The sequence below is a fragment of the Fusarium fujikuroi genome, chromosome FFUJ_chr06, assembly GCF_900079805.1.
Source record: "Fusarium fujikuroi IMI 58289 draft genome, chromosome FFUJ_chr06".
Lineage (NCBI taxonomy): Eukaryota > Fungi > Ascomycota > Sordariomycetes > Hypocreales > Nectriaceae > Fusarium > Fusarium fujikuroi.
In genome coordinates, this window is record NC_036627.1 from 3,904,693 (window position 1) to 3,924,369 (window position 19,677).

The 19,677-nt window shown below is 42.9% G+C and overlaps 8 protein-coding genes; 6 read left to right on the forward strand and 2 right to left on the reverse strand.

The window, feature by feature from the left end:
- Nucleotides 1–606: 606 nt before the first annotated feature.
- FFUJ_06567 (uncharacterized protein) lies at nucleotides 607–3,462 on the forward strand (the record flags this gene model as incomplete). XM_023579907.1 has 7 exons in its annotated part: nucleotides 607–788; nucleotides 862–1,019; nucleotides 1,099–1,826; nucleotides 1,862–1,981; nucleotides 2,030–2,713; nucleotides 2,762–3,033; nucleotides 3,135–3,462. The coding sequence occupies 7 exons, from the start codon at nucleotides 607–609 to the stop codon at nucleotides 3,460–3,462; spliced, it is 2,472 nt and encodes an 823-aa protein (XP_023432662.1).
- Nucleotides 3,463–4,195: 733 nt separating this feature from the next.
- Nucleotides 4,196–4,514, forward strand: FFUJ_06568 (uncharacterized protein; the record flags this gene model as incomplete). XM_023579908.1 has 3 exons in its annotated part: nucleotides 4,196–4,279; nucleotides 4,334–4,450; nucleotides 4,500–4,514. The coding sequence occupies 3 exons, from the start codon at nucleotides 4,196–4,198 to the stop codon at nucleotides 4,512–4,514; spliced, it is 216 nt and encodes a 71-aa protein (XP_023432866.1).
- Nucleotides 4,515–5,257: 743 nt separating this feature from the next.
- On the reverse strand, nucleotides 5,258–6,340 carry FFUJ_06569 (uncharacterized protein; the record flags this gene model as incomplete). XM_023579909.1 has 6 exons in its annotated part: nucleotides 5,258–5,391; nucleotides 5,442–5,507; nucleotides 5,557–5,608; nucleotides 5,655–5,963; nucleotides 6,013–6,142; nucleotides 6,198–6,340. The coding sequence occupies 6 exons, from the start codon at nucleotides 6,338–6,340 to the stop codon at nucleotides 5,258–5,260; spliced, it is 834 nt and encodes a 277-aa protein (XP_023432663.1).
- Nucleotides 6,341–7,795: 1,455 nt separating this feature from the next.
- On the forward strand, nucleotides 7,796–8,678 carry FFUJ_06570 (probable thioredoxin peroxidase, mitochondrial isoform; the record flags this gene model as incomplete). XM_023579910.1 has 2 exons in its annotated part: nucleotides 7,796–8,188; nucleotides 8,241–8,678. 2 exons carry the CDS (start codon nucleotides 7,796–7,798, stop codon nucleotides 8,676–8,678), a joined length of 831 nt encoding a protein of 276 aa, XP_023432664.1.
- Nucleotides 8,679–9,089: 411 nt separating this feature from the next.
- FFUJ_06571 (related to 5-methylcytosine G/T mismatch-specific DNA glycosylase) lies at nucleotides 9,090–9,944 on the forward strand (the record flags this gene model as incomplete). The annotated part of the gene is made up of 1 exon (XM_023579911.1): nucleotides 9,090–9,944. The coding sequence occupies one exon, from the start codon at nucleotides 9,090–9,092 to the stop codon at nucleotides 9,942–9,944; it is 855 nt and encodes a 284-aa protein (XP_023432665.1).
- Nucleotides 9,945–11,819: 1,875 nt separating this feature from the next.
- Nucleotides 11,820–12,293, forward strand: FFUJ_06572 (uncharacterized protein; the record flags this gene model as incomplete). XM_023579912.1 has 4 exons in its annotated part: nucleotides 11,820–11,920; nucleotides 11,980–12,115; nucleotides 12,169–12,183; nucleotides 12,234–12,293. The coding sequence occupies 4 exons, from the start codon at nucleotides 11,820–11,822 to the stop codon at nucleotides 12,291–12,293; spliced, it is 312 nt and encodes a 103-aa protein (XP_023432867.1).
- An 861-nt stretch (nucleotides 12,294–13,154) lies between these two features.
- FFUJ_06573 (uncharacterized protein) lies at nucleotides 13,155–13,559 on the reverse strand (the record flags this gene model as incomplete). Its single annotated transcript, XM_023579913.1, has 1 exon — nucleotides 13,155–13,559. The coding sequence occupies one exon, from the start codon at nucleotides 13,557–13,559 to the stop codon at nucleotides 13,155–13,157; it is 405 nt and encodes a 134-aa protein (XP_023432666.1).
- Nucleotides 13,560–14,715: 1,156 nt separating this feature from the next.
- FFUJ_06574 (uncharacterized protein) lies at nucleotides 14,716–15,279 on the forward strand (the record flags this gene model as incomplete). Its single annotated transcript, XM_023579914.1, has 1 exon — nucleotides 14,716–15,279. One exon carries the CDS (start codon nucleotides 14,716–14,718, stop codon nucleotides 15,277–15,279), a length of 564 nt encoding a protein of 187 aa, XP_023432667.1.
- Nucleotides 15,280–19,677: the final 4,398 nt, after the last annotated feature.

The following is a 19,677-nucleotide window of genomic DNA, read 5'->3' on the forward strand; positions in this document are numbered from 1 at the left end:
GGACAATCTTGATAAAACAAGATTCAGGCGCAGGTTATTGGAGAAAAAAAAGTAGAAGCTCTTTATTACAGAAGAAGATTCGGGAGGGGACTTTAGTGATATTATTACTCTTTCAGCTGCCATACCCTTGTAGACCCTTTAGCCGCCCTCTGCAGAGACCTCGACCAATGCGTGTCTATCAGGAAGCGCTGACTTTACATTACAGCTAGAATGCCTTAGATAACCTTGTATCCCAGCCTGTTCCGCCCGACTACGGCGAGTCATGTGGTTGTTCTCATCATGCAGTGCGGCTGAGCAATGTTGGCGGGAAACATCGAATCGGAGGCCAGCTTTGACTACACTAATGCAGCCAAAGTCGCACTATCAGTACATTTACAAGACACATTTACAGGCGCAAGCGAAACACGCAGTGTGATTTTCGGGCGCCTCAGGCAGCCAAGCCTCTCAGGCTGACCGCGAGGCAAAATGAAGAACTTCCACTCATCACACCCGCCAAGCCAGAACTTCGTCTTTAAGCTACTCTAGCCAAACTGCTTTTGATGTTGTTACTCTGATTCCACTCCCATAACCACGACATCCTTAATAACATAGTCCTCTGTACCGGCCATGGACAAAGAGCAATTCTCTCCGCCGCTGACGGGCTCACAGAGTGTTAGGGCTTGGACAAACTTGAGAACAAACGGGTATGGAGAAGAGCTTGGGACGCATGGCATGGGTCCGCTCAGTACACCTGGCTACATTGACAGGCTATACGATCTGGCTGCTCAGGCGAATCGTCCAGTGATACTGTACGTCGAGGTCAACTTTCTTTCCCTTGTTGTAGCATTAGGAGGCGTCTAACGAATTTTCGCCGTCTTGTAGCAATATTGTCTTGGGCACACATCAATATGACCACGAATTTGTAGCCCAGCTACTGGGGTGCTTCCCCAACTTTCCCATCCACCTTTTAGCGGATATCTACGAATCAAGCACATGGGGAAGAGGCACGGTTATTCTGCCAAACACCCCCGACGAGAGATGTAAGTACTTCAGCAGTTACGAGATCGTTTCAACTGAATTACGTATCCAGGCTGACCGATGCGTCTATCGTCATTCTAGCCGTGGCCCTTCTTGCCAATTATCCACAAGTTCAAGCAGCAAGCCACAGCCAGAGACGGCCTAAGGACGATATCACTCCCGCACAGGTTAACTTCCTTCCCATTCTCTGCTGGTGTTCATCTGTAGAACGACCAATAACTGGAAGTCAACAAGATACTCAAAGGATTGCTATTGTCGTGACGATCAGCTTCCACGAATGCGTACCAGAGAAGATGGGCGAGTTCTGGTCTATCGGGCGACGACAAGATCGTCTCGCCAAGTTTGAGCAATGGGCGTTCCTTGATCTTGCTGCTACCTTCTCAGGGTGGCCAACCATATGGACCAATGCGCGGCGTGAACTCGCCCAACGACATGCTTCTATGTATTCCAGCGCCAATGCCGTCGCTGACCTTGGCACGACACGCATCATCCATCAAGACATGGCAAATGTCATCGCCCTCCGGGAAGACCTGCGTCTTTTCATTGCAGCCTATGCAAAGTACAGCCAAATCCTGCGGAGAATGTTTCCGAATAGCAAGATGGCTCGCATCAACAAAATGCGAAGCCTCACGGGGAGAAGGAGGAACGAAGGACAGCCCATGGATGATGCCGCGTTAAAGGAGAGTACTGAGCTGCTCGACCTGCTCGCCGAGCTGGAAAATCGGCTGCAGGACTCTCAGCAGAATCTCGAACACCAGCTCGAGACTTCTGAGGTCATCCTCCGTCAACTGGAAAACCTCCTCAGTCTGGTAGGCCTACATGAACACATCTCACTTGTTAACAGACGGCTGACCTCGATACCGGCCTACAACAGGCTTTCAACACTCAAGCAATTGCTCAAGGCCAAGCAACGGCGATGCTAAACGTCCTGGCAACTATCTTCCTTCCCTTATCTTTCGTGGCAGTAAGTAAGCTCTACCGCCTATGTCAGCAACTTTCTAATAAATCTCAGAGTGTCTTCGGTATGACAAAGTTTGAGATTTCTGCAGTATGGTACCCGCCAGCGGCCGCTATCGTCCTTTTCCTTGTTGGCGGAGCAATATTGCTCCTTCGATGGCTCGGTGTGGATATGAACATGATTCGACTCCCCGTGAAGCCGGTGTCGGCACTCATATCGAAGCAACAAAACCCCACGTTTCGACTTCTTAATACTGGGACTGAAGCCTATAACGCTGTTACATATGCTGAAACGAAAGAGCAGCGTTTCCTAGATCCCAATAGAGTACGCAGCCAAGAATCAGTCAAGTCGGCCCTCGGTAGCTTAGACGATGTAACTTTGCTGTCGTCGCGGGCTCGGCAGCAGCCAGAGATACTCGGCAAACTAAGACATACCCGAGCAGGCGAGAGCCTAGAAGAAAATCACCCTGATACCGTTAAGGAGCCTGGCAAACCAGATGAGAATGCCCTGGATGATACCCGGGACTCTACTACTAGTAAACCAGATGTAATGGACAACGCAACCTCTACGACGCTTTCGTACTACCCGCTCGCCCCCAAAGTCACCGAACTCCAGCCCCGGTTGAGAAAAAGTCAAACCGAGCTCCTTGAATCAGAGTTCCAGAAAACCCCCAAGCCAAGTCATCAAAGAAAGAGTGAAATCGCGGATCTTCTGCAGGTGGACAAGCCGAGGATAAATGTGAGTCTGAGCCTACCCGTCTTGCATCGAACGCTAACTCTTGCAAAGAACTGGTTCCAGAACAGAAGAGCCAAGGAGAGACAAAATCGGAGGACTAGGATGTTGGAGGCACAGCCTGTTGTAGAATGGTCTAACGAGGGTATAGTACATGGCGAACAAATTGCCCATGACGACAAAGCTCCAAAAGTTTCAACGTTTGGTGGTATACCCTCTGGGGGGGACGGAAAGGTTGTGCAGCAGTTCCGCACTCCGCAAGACTACAGGGTTACTGGTGGTGGCGTTCCACAGTTGGCAGCAAGTGCCGCACCCAAGATTTCACAGTGAGTCCAAGCTCTCCTATCGCAAATTACCCGGTAGATATCTTTTGCTACGGCAGCTATGGCACTGATGGTTCAGCAAACTAACGTAAGATGGTACATAGGTTCTCCAGTTTCCAACCGACAATCAACCCATCGGCGAACGAGATTCGTCTGCCGGCGAGGCCTTCAACGCATGCTCTGCAGGACTACCAGGTGCAACTGATGCTTCTTGAGCAACAGAATAAAAAGCGCTTGATGATGGCTCGCTCAGAGCAGGACACATCCGTTGCAGAAGGGTCAAGCGATGCCGCGGGCAAAAGCAACTTCTCAAATGTCGACACCGGCCCTGAACCTCAAACAGAGCAGAGAGTGTATCAGCCACCATCTTGTCAGCCAGCTAATCAATTAGCTGGTGCTGGCATAGTACCCGCAGTAGTTAGGGATTTGTAAGACCGGGAGAGAAAACAAAGGTGTTAGATTAGGGCGGCAGGAAGAAGTGAGGTTTGGAAGATCGACGAGCACTGCCTGTCATGAAAAGTGCGTCATAAGACTTTCCGTTGGTTGCTTTGTTCTATCGCTATACAACTTGTGTAGCTGCTGCAACTTGAGAGTCTCTGTGTAAATTGATAATTTCTTGAACCGTTTTATGTAGATTTTATTCCCCCACTGAATCAGACCAGGAAGTGGATGCGGTAGTGCCAGGGTTATATCCATAATAATTAGCATCTAATTAACTACCTATACAGTATATCAAGCACCGACGAGCCGGTGGTCCCTTAGCTTTATTATCTGTATTCTACACTTGCAAGTTTAACAGCTTAATACTGTACAGAGAATAGCTTCCACGAGCTAACTTTTCCAGGGTCTGTTGCAAGTACACAAATGCATAATGTCCAATTTCCATCAATACGAGCCTTGACACGCAATCCTGGCCACGGAAATGAAAACCCGACCTCCGGGTCCGTATTTCTAAGTTTTGTCGTTTGACGCTTTCTACCCGCGAGGGTAAATGATCAGTTTTAACTTTAGTGACTGGATCCGTCGTGATACAACTCTGGGAAAGGCGGTAAGATCCGAGCTGGAAACAGTATTTATACCTCAGTCACGGCAACCCAAGTCTTGACGCAAAGGAAACCATATACAGTAATTCGCCTTCTTAAAACTTGAACTTAGTCATCTCACCATGCGGCCATCCGGTATCTTGATCATGGCGACAGCCTTTATTTCCGTCTCTGCTCAGAATTGCAAGCAACGATCTGCCATTTGCGTAAGTACACGCAGCATTTCATCTTGAGATGCTGGAGCTTACAGGATATAAAAGTCCCCCTTTTCACTCTGCTCCAGTATGCCCGCTGCTGGTCAAGTATGCGGTTCACAGGGAACAGCTTCTAATTGTAACTCAGTGGCTGACCGGGGCTCTGATTCTGGAACTGTTACTGTAAGTCTGATCAATTTTAAGCATTAAGCATAAGTTAACGTCTCAAAAGTGCCAGTGCTGCTAATAGAATAGAATATATATATATATATATATTAGTTAGACCAATGTGTATATAATCTATGCTGCTTATTAAAATACCTTAACTATTATTTAACTTTTTATATCTCTATTTATTTCTTTGTTTATTTCTTGTGACAATCCCAAGCTTATCAGAAATCCTCCAACACTGAACTTCATCATCAGCCTGCAAGACTTTGAAGATGCTGCAAGATTTTGCCTCCACGAACGATCATGGGTCTACGTTTCCGGTGCTTCTGATGACTGGTACACAGCGTCCAAGAACTCTGAGATATATCAGTTAGTGTTTCAGCCGCCTCGATCCTGCAGGTATATAAGTCAGGTTGATACAAGTGCAACAATACTGAGCCATCGCTTCGATATCCCTATCTTCAACGCCCCTACGTCCTTGGCTATGCCGACGCACCCATCCACCTCACAGCATAGAAAAAAGGTCAGTTAGGTTCCTGAGCTTAGGGAATATTGCTTCTACAAGTAATGAGCAAGATAATTGCTGTAAGTATCGGCAGTCGGATCTATCCAGTCAAAAGAGCACTCTCGTAATTGATGTATGCCTCAAACAAGCTCTAAATACCATCATAAAAAGAAACAGTCAGACAAGACCACTTGCCATGTTCAGAAACCAAAAGCACAAGCCTCACATGCAACCAAAGCAAAATGCATATGACATTGCTGCCATGCCTCAAGCCGCATTGAAGCACAAGAAATTCCCAAAACCATCAACGGCTCTTATTTTTTGAGAACCTTTCCTAGTGCACTCTCAAAAAAGGCAGTCTCGTATTCCAGGGCTTTGCGGAAGAGCCCATTGGCAATAGAAAATGTCGCAGTGTTGTTGTTGGCGATTAACACTTCCTGTAGCTCAACTACTCACAGTCAGTCAGGTAATCACCAGGGCGGGCTACTCGTATCTTACCAGACAGCTTAGCTCCATATCTCCATTCAAGATTTGGAGAAATCCACTCGTCGTAGAATTTTGTGTCTTGACAATATCAGTTTATGTTTCGCTAAGATGTAGCTCCTGTACTGACCTCTTACTGTGGTAGACGACTGATTCAGCTGATACGCAATCTCAGCCCATCCCTGAACGCGTTAGTATAAGTTCACACTGCCGATGTAGACTTCTCACATAGATACAGGGGAGTCTTGATATGCTCCAGAGGTACCAGCCGAGATTCGTATTGTCTCCCAGCCAATCGACATATTCTCGTAGGACAGGTTCGAGCTTCGCGTTCTTGACGACGCTGCTGCTCACGTTGAGATGATCAGGACTTGTAAGGTCCTCGCGAAAACTGCTGGCGTATTCGAGGTCTCCAGTCATATCCAGAACTGTCTCATTGATGGCAGATGTTTGATCAGCGGCGGATTCGTCTTGATCCAAGGATTTCAAAAGGTACGCCTTGTGAGGGACGGTCAAGGTGAGATAGTAATAATCTTGCTGCAACAATTTCAGCGAATGCAGGTCAATAGGGATTGGAGATACGGACAACGAAATAGTATTGCAGGGACTCTAGAGTCCCCTGGGAGGTTTGTGCAGCTTGGGCAGCGGTGAATGCATTGTTGAGAAACTTTGTCACGAGGTCGCAGTTCTGTGTCCAGAGCTGGTCGACGAGAGTTCTTGTGGGCAAGTAAGTATTTGAGATGGCCAGCACGAAATACCTGGTATACTGACCCGTCTTGGACTTGAGAATTATGGCGAGGGCACTCGACAGGAGTAACAATCGGCTCAGTGGTGGCTGGGGCATGTGGCAGTGCTGCAGCCGAAATCGCCAGAGCGGGGAGGAGGTGAAGCATCCGAGACCAGCTGAACGACATGATGAAAAATAATTCGAGAGACCAAGATAAATTCAGCTACGTTTTTCATGAGTAAGAAAATCAAAGGGGGGCATGATGACTTTGGAAGGTCCTTATATAAGTAGGCAGGTAATAGGGGATCCCTTTTTGGTTCTCGGAAATTACTGTTCCATTCGTGACATGATTATGTCTCAAAAGGCTGCGGGTGTGTTACACGACATTTCAGCTTCAGATTAGCATGTGCTCACGCGTTAATTCCTGTGCCCCCCTCTTTCATTTTCTCAGCCCTAGAGTAAGTGTCAAATGATAAAACCTTTTCCGAGCTTTCTCGTTCTAGTCTCAAACATAGCCAATTCTGTATGCAGCCGCCTCGAATGAGAGCGGCTACGAATGATCATTACAGGGAGTTTCAGACAAAATGTAAGAGGCCTAGAAGCACATTTGATTGTTAATGGAACATGCAATCTAAATAGGCAGGTTGATTTTCAGCTCATTAGTCAATACCAAGACTTTGCCGCTCTTGGCAGAGTCATGGCCCTCCTTGTCGACGAATGAACTGATGTTCATCAGTTCGTGGAGTACAGCTAAACCATTCTTTCACGTGCAGAATCAACCCCAGGCTTCGCAATGAAGCTGGAGCTTTTGCAAAGCTGAAGCCCGTTCGATACGAGGACGTATCAAATCGGTCAGGTACTTGGTTCAATACCTCAGTTTTGAGCTGGGTGTGTTATTTGTTGTTGATACTCATGGCCAAGAGCTTCAATCAGCACAGAGAACTTAAAATATATCCTTGTGGGGTGGAATCTCTATGAATTCCTAAGAAGTTGATTTCTAAAATACTATAAGTACTCTCTCTGGGATATGCCGAGCCGATTTCATTACAACGACATTGTCGACCTTTAACGCTGGGGTTGTTGTATTGATCAAAGCCGATATAAATTAGCCTGCTCGCCGACTGCATTGACCATCAAGTAGTGCATAAGAATGATAAAGAACAGTGTATGATGATTCGGAAAAATATCGAATACTAGCGATAGCAGCTACAGGATTATGGTCAACCGCCAGGGTAAATACCTAGTTACAGTCGCCAAATCCATGTATTAACTAATGGATTCATGAAGGTCGATCCGAGAAGCAGTCAGCGTCAGGCGTTTTACCTACATCGCCAGCGTGCTTCTTGGAGACCTGGGGGTTGCGAGGGATACAAAAACCTTGAGAGGCGCCCGCATAGAAAAATGTGTTCATTTGAATGATCAGAGTCAGTTATCCGATGGAAGTTTAGCAGAGGCAACATTCAGACCCATAGATAACGGTGCAAGAATCTTCCACTACTCTAAAGCTGCTCCTCCACTATGAGCAAATGTGACGTAATGCCTTATATAATCATTCTCCCCAGTGATGCTCATCAAGATAATTTCTCAATTGGATCATCCTCTTTCACTGAGCAATCATCTAAATCTCTCAAAGTCTTTAAAAATGGCATCCTTCATTCCCCGAAGTATCCCAAGTATCAGCGCCCTCCCAAAGAGGGCCAATTGGGCTCCTGCTACCATGCCGCCTCTAGCACAGCCCATGGCGCGTAGATTCCTTGCGACGACGACTCAAGAACAGCCTCGTCTGCGATTGGGGTCAACTGGTACTATGAACGCCTCCCAACTGCGAAAACCATGCACTGACGCCTTGACAGCCCCCAATTTCAAGGCGCTTACTACTCACGGCGAGATTAACTTTCACAAGTACATCGACAACACCTGGACCATTCTGTTCTCTCACCCCGCGGACTTCACTCCAGTTTGCACCACTGAGCTCGGTGCCTTCGCAAAGCTGAAGCCAGAGTTTGATAAGAGAGGAGTCAAGATGATTGGGCTGGTACGTGATTTTAAGTTTCCTTGCGGCAGCAGAACTGATGGCTACTTACCAGAGCGCCAATGACCTTGGCTCTCACGACAAGTGGGTAGACGACATCAACGAAGTCTCAAACACAAACCTCCAGTTCCCCATCATTGCCGACGCAGACCGCAAAGTCGCCTTCCTATACGATATGATCAGCCAACAAGATCTCGATAACATCGCCGAGAAAGGTATTGCCTTCACCATCCGCTCAGTCTTTGTCATCGACCCCTCCAAGAAGATCCGACTGACGATGATGTATCCTGCTTCAACTGGTCGAAACTCAGCTGAGGTCCTGCGTGTCATTGATTCTCTTCAGACTGGTGATAAGAAAGGTGTTGTTACGCCGATTGATTGGCAGGTCGGTGATGATGTTATCGTTCCGCCTTCTGTTTCGACGGAGGATGCGAGGAAGAAGTTTGGTGATGTTAGGGAGGTGAAGCCTTACTTGAGATTTACTAAGGCTTAGGGTATATCACAGCATGGTTGCATATTCATAATTAATGAATGGAGTGATAAGATTTATGAAACTAATGGCGCCGTTGTGAACGCACAGTTTGTGGGGATGCAGTGTCAACTACAGCCGTGTAACTTTTACGACGGTGCACAAAATTCCAATAATGCTTTCGTCTCGTTACACATGATTCATGATTAAAATGATCTTCATTGAACAGAGACTGCCTGTTTGTCTCACCTGGTGGCTGGCCTCGTTCTTCAGTGCGGGGGATACGTCCCGGCAGATGTCCATTGCGTCATGGACCCTGCTACATGCGATCTTGATGTTCGATTCTTTCCTCTTTCCTCTTGCGTAGCCCGAGCATGTTATGAATTGATCTACATATTTGGATTTTTTTTGTGCCATTTTTATTATTGCTTAGCTATGGACAACCAGACCGATACCCTCAAATTACAGACTCATCGACGTGTTACCCGCTCCATGGTCAAAAACGATGTGAGTGACACAAAACCCATCAAAACTGAGAAACGTAGGACAACATCACGAAAACTACCCTCTGGAGTCGTACTCTCGGCATCTCGAATCCCTCCAATCTCCAGGGAGCGTTTCGGTCTGATCCAAGAAACCGTCGGAACAGATCTGTACCAACTCCTCGTTGCAGCCGTTCTCTGGAACAGGACTCGTGGATCCCAAGCCCGCCCAGTTTTTCAAGAGCTCATATCTCAGTACCCAACGCCAACCCACCTCGCAGAAGCAAGTTTCTCCGATCTCGCAGATCTCATCCGTCCAATCGGACTCTACAACTCCCGTGCCGCTCGGTTCATCGCCTTTGCCAAGTCATGGCTTGACAAACCACCCCATAAATCAAGGCGGTACAGAAAGCTGCATTATCCCCTGCAGGGAGATGGTTTAGGCATTGGCAAGGATGAAGTCTTGGATGAAGATGATGTGAGACAGGGCTGGGAGGTGGCGCATTTGCCGTCCCTTGGTCCGTACGCGATTGATAGCTATCGGATCTTCCACCGAGACATGCTGAGGGGTTTAGCCGATGATTGGAATGGCTTGAATGCAGTGCGGGGGTTTGAGCCCGAGTGGAAGAGGGTCGTGCCACTTGACAAAGAGCTGAGGGCTTATTTGCGATGGATGTGGCTGAAGGAGGGCTGGATATGGGATCCGGAAACTGGCAATAAGATTAAAGCTTCTGAAGAAAGGATGGAAAGAGAGCGCGATCGGTCAAGAAGTTTGTCTCCCGAGGGATTTCGAGCACGAAAGCAATGAGCCCTACAAGTCTTGTCTTTCGATAGCCTAAAAGGATCGGGCCTCGATTAGTGGCCAATTATGTCTCAGACACGCTTCAGCTCCAATCCTTGGAGATGGCTATCTCGAATCTGAACCACGGGCCTCCTTGCATTAGCTTTCTTCTCTCGCCACACCGAGCTATTCAGCTGAGCGAAAGTCCCCGACCCGCATAGAGTTGTGTCATAGACTCAAGATATCCCTGCATAAGCGCTGATATCCTACGACTGCAATGCCGAACGGAGCGCTTTGCATAGCGGCATGGTAGGTGAGACACGGGATACACAGTGCTCTTACTTGTCCGATGGCCCGAAGAGACAATGTACCGGGTATCGGTGCTTCTGCTGCGTGTAACGGGACATTCCAATGATGCCACATCATTGTATGGAGAAGTTGAATAATCCTAGCCGTCTTCCAGTCAAAGGATGAGATCAATATGTTTCGTAGACTTGATTTGAATGTTCAAAAATCGACCTTTAGCCAATCATTATCAGAATTCGAGAATCCAGGTAGACCCTATATTAGATTCTTGGGGTCTGGGTCTCGGATAACCCTAGAAACTATGGCATATGAGCTCTTCAAAACATATACAGATTGCCTGGAGTGTGATCCCGGGGAGGCGGAGGAAAGAAAGCTCCTGAGCAGAGATATATCAAAAATGGTTCGGTAAGACAGGGCAAGTCAAAAATCATACAGCTAGCTCTTCCATGACTGTCTGTCTCTTGCAACCATGCGGGGTAGTTGTATTGTTTGCAATTGGGACTTATGGCTTAGAGCATACTAGCACAGAAAACTTGGAGCCTTGGGAGTAGATGGCAGTGGAATTAATACGACAATGGACTTTTGACACCAATGCAGTGAAACAGGGCATGAGTAGTCCAGACACACTGAACGATGTAGTATGATAAACGTCCTGCTCAGCCGTCGTACAGACGGATCATTGAACAGCGGACAAGTGTTACCCTGGAACCGCTTGCAATGAGGAAACCACGGAGCATTTGTAAGCCTAACGGCAGTTATACTCGTTAGTCATGTTAAGTTCATAAAGCTCAGGTTTCAAAACAGATTGTTGAACCGATCACCATCAATATCAATATCTTTCGTTCGCTAGAATAAATTCTTAGTCATACAACATAACTATTAGACAAGATAAGTGCACACTTATAGACATTACTTAAATAGCTACTTACTACACTACTCGGAGTGTTTTATTGAAAGTTAGGCGTTGCTTGGAGCTGAGCTTTGTGATCCTACAATGATTTGTTTGATAAGTGCTCAGATCTAAGGTAATTCGTTTAAAGCGACTCAAGCAATATCTAGAAACAATATTCTACTACCTAACAAGATGAGATATGTCGGTACCTAGTCAAAGGTCTTACTTCCATAACACGTCACGTACATCCAGCTGCGACAGTCCGACAATACTAAAAACCAAGGGCCATCGGGAGGTTGTACACAAGTGAGACCGGATCGTCGATAGCTCGTATTTATGTCTTGCAACAGGGATCAAGCGGCTACCCTCCCGTACCGCCTTGAGTAAATCGCCTTCCATCCTCCTTGCATGATGATCGACGCATCGGAAGCCTTTCCTATGACAGAACTTGTAAGACAGGCGGACCATCGGTAAGTAAATCAAGGAAGGTTCAGACGTAGCTGATTGTTGATGAGGGGTAACGTGTAGCACAGCATATGTTCATAGACTCAAGAAGTGGGATGACGGGTGAGCTTTGGGTGGAAGGAAAATCTATAAAGCTTGAGCCTCTGCCCGCCCGATCTGTCATCTCATCCTCATCAACAGTTTCGCTTTACACTACACAACTACATCACATTACTTCACTTTACTTTCAAACCATCAACATGAAGTTCTCCATCGCCTCCACTCTCCTCCTTGCCAACGGCATCGCTGCCATGCCTTGGTCTTCCCTCAGCGCCAAGCAGTCCAACGGCGAGGAGATCACGTAGGTCCCATCCCAGTCCATCCTACTCAGTTACATCCATACTAACCTTTCGTCCATAGCCTCCGCATCCAGGTCTCCCAGCCCTCTTCCAACCATGCCGTCACCCCCAACCACAAGGGCGTCGTTAACGTCCACAACTACGAGGTGTGCCTCAAGGTCTGCTGGCCTGAGGAGCCAACATGCCCTGAGGGCTGGGTAAGTGATCTTGAAGTTTACGCTTTATTGATTATTGCTAACTATTTGATCAGAACTCCAAGAAATTTGTATGCTACCCATCAGTGATAGTAACGACCTTATTACTAACAGTTTTTAGGGAGACTCTGACTACCCTTGCTGGACTTGCTGCAAGAAGACTGGCGATGATGATCTCTAGATGTCATACTAATCAAAGACCTGGAGATCGGGGATATCAATATAGCATCAAGGCAAGGAGGACATTAAGCCAACATAGTATAAATGGACACTCGTTACAATATATCAAAGTTTGAGACTAGTGCTTTATGAATGTGATTTGTGTATGATGAACTGACTGTACAACTGCTTCTGATTAAATCTCCACTCATTTCCGTCACCCAGGATCTGTAGCTTGCCGAGAACCACTGACTAATACTATATAGCACAAGCTTGGGCTGAATAGCCCTATCAGACGAATCTGGGACGCATCAAAGTTGGGCAAGTCTTGGCTCTGCATTCAAGCTTTCTGAAAATCTCCGCCTCTGCAGCTTGGTCGACTGGGTATAGAGGCGGCGACTGCCGTGATCGGCTTCAATGTTGGCCCCACGTCATCCCCATCTCATTGTCAGCACAGACAATGGGTCGTCGGTCTCGGCCAAATCTGTTTTCTGGAGTTCTTCTAGCTCCCCCGATACCCCTACCCTTGAACTCCACTCGATCGCATGACAATGCCCGGATTCATACAAGCCCGAAGCGAAATCGGGGTCTTGATCTATGTTAGTCCTCATTTGTGTTTCGCTGAGTACATCGACTGTTTAATAGAATGGTGAATAACTACTCACCTTCGCATTATCTTCGACTCTTCATTATCCATACGTTGTAAATACATCGATTTCGTTCTTGGTCCCGTCTCAAAGAGCACGCCCAGTTGAGAGCCCATATACGATTTTCCTACACTGCGCGATCATGGTAACTTGTCGGTCTGAAAGCCTCTCAAGTACCATATCAGCATACTCATTATTTTCTGCCTGAACCTGCAGCGCGGCTTGTTCAAAACCTTTCAGATATATACCAGCGCAACCCCAAGCTTATTGAAAGGCCCTGCGCCATAGTCTGTGAACCATGGACCTTGGAATTTGGCATCCTGGGACCTCTCAATAGGCCCTACTGGCATATGATTGAGGATCGTAGACTGCATCTTGTTAATAACATCCGCGACTTGCTGGGCGACAGTTTCTTTGGCAGTCGTATTCAGGGACTGCCAGCTTTTTTCGATCATGGATCCTTTTATGTAGTCCATGACAATGAAGTGGGCTTCTACCAAAGGTGTTTCGGGTATGTCTGGATCTTCTGGGATCTCAGCGGTGAAAGCATGATGAACCTTGGGGATTGGAGGGCCCAGGGTTTCCAGAGCAAATTTCATGTTTTCTGCTTCGCGCTTTGCCACGCCTTGACCACCTTTCATGACGAGATGCTTCGAGATTCGTGGTATTATGACGTCTCCATGATCGTGAAGTCGAGGCGCCGTCAAGAAAGCTGATAAAAGTTCCTCGTCCGAAACTCAGGCAATGTCCCGCTCGATGAGCGGGAATGTATTGTCATCTTCAATTGACGTAGGCTTCTTATAGTGAGTCAGTATACTAAAACGATCATGCGTTGCATTGAGACATATTCTGAACTTACGTCTTGGTATGGTTGAGGGAAGGATAGTCTATCGCCAGGCGCGGGAACATTGGGCGGAGTGTTGTCGTTCTGTGACTCTGTTCCAGGATTCTTCGACAAGGAGCAGCCCATATCAACGACAATGATGGTGCAGCGACGATAGATTTGCTTGCGCCGGTCAATACGTAGCAAATAACGATTTTACATGACCTCCAACCTGCCAATATTGTTATTTGTTTCAAGTAAGCCGATACCTGCTTTCACCAGGTCAATATCGGGCATCATCGATTGTGCTGAACAAGCCCGGGTCCTCAGGCATCCATGTGATTGTAGTTGACACTGAACCAACAGCTTTGTAGTCGGGCCAATCTTATTAATAGAAATAACGCTACAAGCGGTTACAATCAGTCAAATTTAACCGCCCTCATTTACAAACTATGTTACAGGCAAATCGAGCGGCGCTATAAAGAGTTCTTATGATTCGCCCTTTTTGTTTTGTAAAACGTTGTTGGCCCTTCAGACCAGCCAAGACCAGCCATTTTAACCCCTGAAAAGGGCTGGTTTGTAGACAGTTGGATGATCCCAGGAAATGAAAATCGTCTTTAGATCACATGTTGGTTGCCTAAAGTTTAACTCTATCATCGAGGTGGCTGCGCAGACGGGACTTTTATTGGCGATTGCCACTTAGAGGAATGTCATCGATGACCCTCGCTGTGAACGACTGTTGGTGATATATCGTGTAATACTTCAGGAAGCTTTGAAATAAGCGCGCGCCTATCAGTGACAGATATTGCAAAACATAGCGAGGGGTCAATGACGGAGATGATGATAAAAGGGTGAAGAACGCCTGTGTCACTGAACAAGATCCGATTCTTGATTATATCAACCACTTGAGCATATGCATCCAATCAGCCTTTATCATGTATCCCCAAACAGTTAATATTCCCCCAAACTTCAAAATGGGTTGCGGTCCAAGTTCTCCCTCCAAAAGTCAAGGCGAGTCTTCTCATACAAACTTCGAAATGCACAACCTCAACCCTCTGAGTTACACCCCCGAGACAGCAGAGAACGAAATCCGCAGTTCCGTCGTCGTAACAGTCCACTTTGTGGCTCATACTATCGTCGAAGGTGGTGGAAACCATTGGGTTATTTCCTTACAAACTGCTCCGCGAAAATCAATTCGTTTAGAAATCGTGCCTGGCGCGTATCCCGGTCGCGTAGGTTTCCTCGGTCGTCTCGATATCATCCGACATCCCTATGGCATCACACGTCACTCGAACAAGACGGTGAGCATACCTGCGCAGCCTGGCCACACTGTAGGCCATTTCTTGGATGCAATCGTTGGAGCAGATAATCACCGCTATGAATTTACCCAGTCAGGGAGGGGCTGCGGTGGTTGGGTTCGAGACCAATTTTATCTTTTTGTACAACGCGGATTGCTTCCTCCTGGATGGGAGGCCGAATTTGAGGCTGCAATTAATGTTTTTGGGTGCAAAATGAGTCTCGTGGACCTTGGCCGTTGACCTATGGCACTTATTTGAGAACTAGAAATACTGGTCGCAAGGGGAAGGGGAAGCAGGAGAAGAGCAAGAGACAGTAATATCTTAGGGTCAATTTGCAAACTTTAGGATAAATGCCCAAATGTTTAGACTTCTTATTAAAAAATCAACTAAACTTAGGATAATATATTCTTAACTTGGTATATCACTTTCGGGTCAGTAAACAAGTCTATAAATCTGTTCTAAGTGATGGTAAATTCTATTTATGGCTTAACCTATAGGTATAAGGTTGCTACAATATATTTATCGATAAATGTCACTATGGCATAATTATCCTTGTCTGGGCAGGCCTGTTAGCAGTTTTATCTAGCAGGACAGCCTTGATCATCGCAAAGCTCTGTGCTCTGTAACTATTGTCGGAGGTCTGCTTAGGCCCTGATCCAATCGATACAAACGGGCACCTTTAATACAGTCCGTAAAATCTGAATAGTAGGCTATTCCTAAATTAGCCAGTTTTAGTAATAAATTATATAGATAAGGGATTTTTAATCCAGTTAGCATTTATATAATATACCTATTTTGCCATAAACCTAATAGGGAAAGGTTAGCAATAAATAGAACCGAAATAGTGATTTTTTAGCTGCTTTTCTACTATCCGCTTATTTTGCCATTTATTAAAAATAAGCATACAGTTTCATTTAATTTATATAAGGCTATAAGGCTAACCCCTAGCTATAATAATCTCTAAATGCCTAATAATGCCCCTAATAGCGGCAATAATAATAATACTATTAGCTTAAATAATAGATATAGTAAGGAAGAAGACCTACTTATTATAGGGCTAGCTATAAAGACCCTTAAATTATAAGGGAATAAAAAAAGGCTGTATTTCCTTACTGTTTTTAATTACTAAAAGATTATTAACCCTAGCAGGTTAGCTATAGTAGAGGAATTTAGTTAAAAGCTGCTAATAGGCTATAAGAGGAGATTTATAGAGAAGCTTTAAGTTATAAAGGTCTAATTCTATTAATTAACTAACTAGATTAGTATAAATATAAGTATAAAGGGATCTAGCTAGTAAAGCTTATATCTAAAGCTAATAATCTTCCTATATATTATTAATTAGGGCTGCATATAGCAGGCAGCAGTATATTACTTTAGCATCTCTTAAAGCTCTATATTTTAGATAATAGTAATAGGTCTTAAAGTATTTACTAATATCTATAGGATATTTATTATCTAATTAAAACTAGTAGAGATATACTATAAGCCTATAATTAAGCCTAAATATTAATATTTCTTTAGTTATATCGATACTATAGATAATACTTATATAGCAGTTTAGGTCCTTAAAGAAGGTTAAAGGAAGTAATATAACAGAAAGTCCTTAATAACTTAAAATATCCTCTATACCATTTGCCTTAATGGGACTTTCTTATATATCCTTACTGGCTATAAAGGATCAGTTAATAACGCCTCTCTATTGCAATATATTCAGTTAAAGAGCCTAAAATTATATACTAATAGATTCTATATTAGGGATACCAGCTTTAGTGCCTATATAGGACTTCTAGTCCCCTATATTAGCATTAGATATTATCTTAATAACTAAAAGGTATTACTAAAAGGACCTTAAAATAAGGAAGAACTATATAACCTGCGCCACTTATAACTGCAAATTATTATTAAGCTAACCTTTAGTTAGGTTAAGAGGAAATTTTAAATAATACATTCTTTACTGCCTAAATATAATATATATAAATAGATCCTAATTATATATGCCTATATAGGCCTATAGAATTTCCTAAAGTTATTAAAAGAAAAGCCAGTATTAAATAAGGCATAAGAGGAATACCTACAGTTAATAACTGCTTAGGCATAAGATAATCTCCCTAATAACCTTAAGGTTTTATAAGATAAGATTGCAATAAATTAATAGGAAAAGCATTTAGCATATATTAAAGAAATAAGGCAATATAATAATACTATTCTCTAAAAGAAGTATAAAAAGTATTTTAGTAATAAGGAATAGAAGGCAGTAAGGCATTTCTGGCTTAAAAGGTAATATTAAGGGAGGTTAATAGGTAAAAAATAAAGCTACTAGAAAGAAGCTGTAATAATTATAAAAAACCTTACCTTTTAACCCCTAAATTATATTTTTCCTAGCCTGTATAATAAATTAGTTAAGGTTAAACCTCTTAAAATGAGCCCCTTTAGGGAGGGATTTTATTACTATAGTATTAAGTCTTTAATTAACTTTAGTTTTACTTTAAATTTCTAGAGTATTATCTCTAGCTTTAGGGCTATCTAAAAATATATAAATTGTTAGAAGTGCCTAATAATTAATTAATCCTCTGGCTTAATCCCTAATAGACCTCTTTTTAGTTAATATCCAGTTAGTTTAATAATAACCTTAATTTAGAGGCATGGCTGTAAAGAGGTAGCTATACTAATAGGCGGCCGCTAAAGTAGTTATATTAGTAAGGAAATTAGCTAAATTAGGGATTTACTTTTAAATTAAATTAAATTATCTATAAAAGTTAGAAAAATTCTAAATTTTTTATATATCTTAATTTAGGTATAATTAACTTATTTTTAAAATTTTAAAAAAATTAAAGCTATTTATATATTTTTATAGTATATAATAAAAAAATACAGCTTTTAACTAGTCTTATAGGTTAGTAGGTCAGTTACTTAAAGCTATATAACCTGGCTATAGGGGATTTCTAACCTCTTTACTAATTTTATTAGCTATACTAAAAGCTTTATATCTTTAACCTTATAATAGGATTAAGATATTACATTTCTAATAGAATAAAAGCCCTTATGGGAAAATAAACTTATATATCTTATTCTATAAGTTAAACTTACTATTTTATATTATTTTTAAATTAATTTATAGACTTCTAAGCACTATATATCTAGACTTTAAATAAAAAAGTCTCTCTTTTATCCTTTTATTTAGACTATTATAAAAGACTATATATATGCTATCTTTAAGTAGCTAGTTAAAAAAGGTCTCTATTTCTCTTTTATTTACTCTCTCTAGAAACCTCTATTATATATCCTGCACTACTAATTATATATTATCTATACTAATAGGTCTTTAACTTTTCTCTTAACTTATTACTAGCTTAAAGATTGCCTTTTTAATTAACCCTACCTATAGATCTATATATTAGTAAGGTCTTTATATATACTATAGTAACTAAAAGTCTCTAGAGCTACTAGTTATTGGGTATAAGGGATAACCTAATAGTAAGGAAGTTAACTAAGAAGTCTAAAATAACAATAGAGCAGGAGTTACTATAACTTTACAGAAGGGTAAAGGTAATAGCTAACTAGGTAAGTACTGCTATATAGCTTTATAAGCAGATAGCTAACTATTAAACATTAGGTCTTTATCTATTTAAAAGTCTATTTAAGACTTTTCTATATCGTTATAGAGGGATAATAAGCCTAAAGTGTTAGTAACCTTAAGAGCTGTAAGTCTAACTTCCTATATGCTATTAAATGCCTGCTAATATAGATCTATTTTTTAAAGCCTATTCCGCTTAATAGCAGTAGCCTTAATTCTATACTTCTTTATCTACTAATTCTAGTTATTATTAGTTATAGTAATAATACCTAGTTTATAGTTATAGCCTATATTACTTATCTCCCTTATTATTATAAGGAATACCTTTTAATTTCTTAGTAGTTTACTAAGCTTATAACTAACCTTTATTTAGTTAAAAACGTTTAAAAGATATTTCTTAGTAAGCTTATAGCTAATCTTAATGTAGATAGTCTTTAGCAGCTAGGTCTTCTTATTCTCTAGCTTTCTAGCTACCCTCTTTATGCTATAGCTCTTAAGGAGATACTCTATCTAATCTCTAGTCTATTATACCTTTAAGTTGGGATTCTATATATTACTTTAAGGAGCTCTTTATATTACTTTCTTAGATATATTCTATTATACTGTTAGATATTAAGTAAGAAAAGACTAATTTAATACAGGCTAACTTAATAGTACCTTAATCTCTTTTTTAGCCTTACTTTTATTTACAGTTAAGATCTCTTCTTTAAACCAGGCCAGTAGGGCTATAGGTTAATATAATAAGGCAGGTATCTTTATAAGTTCTTAATTATATAAGATTATAATAATATTACTAACTTTAAATGATTCTTGATAGTTATATTGCCTAGCCCCTTTCCTATTAACTGCCTTCTTTATTAATTAAGCCCCTAAGACTAACTAGGGCTAGTACAGCAGGTTACGCATAACCCGGTATAATAGCTCTTTTATGTAAATGGCGAAGTCACCCAGACCGTATTAAAGGTGCCCGTTCGTATCGATTGGATCAGGGCCTTACCTAGCTATCCGAATATGACATTTCGGCATTCGTAATAGCTCTAATTCTTCACAAGCTGCGCCAAGTC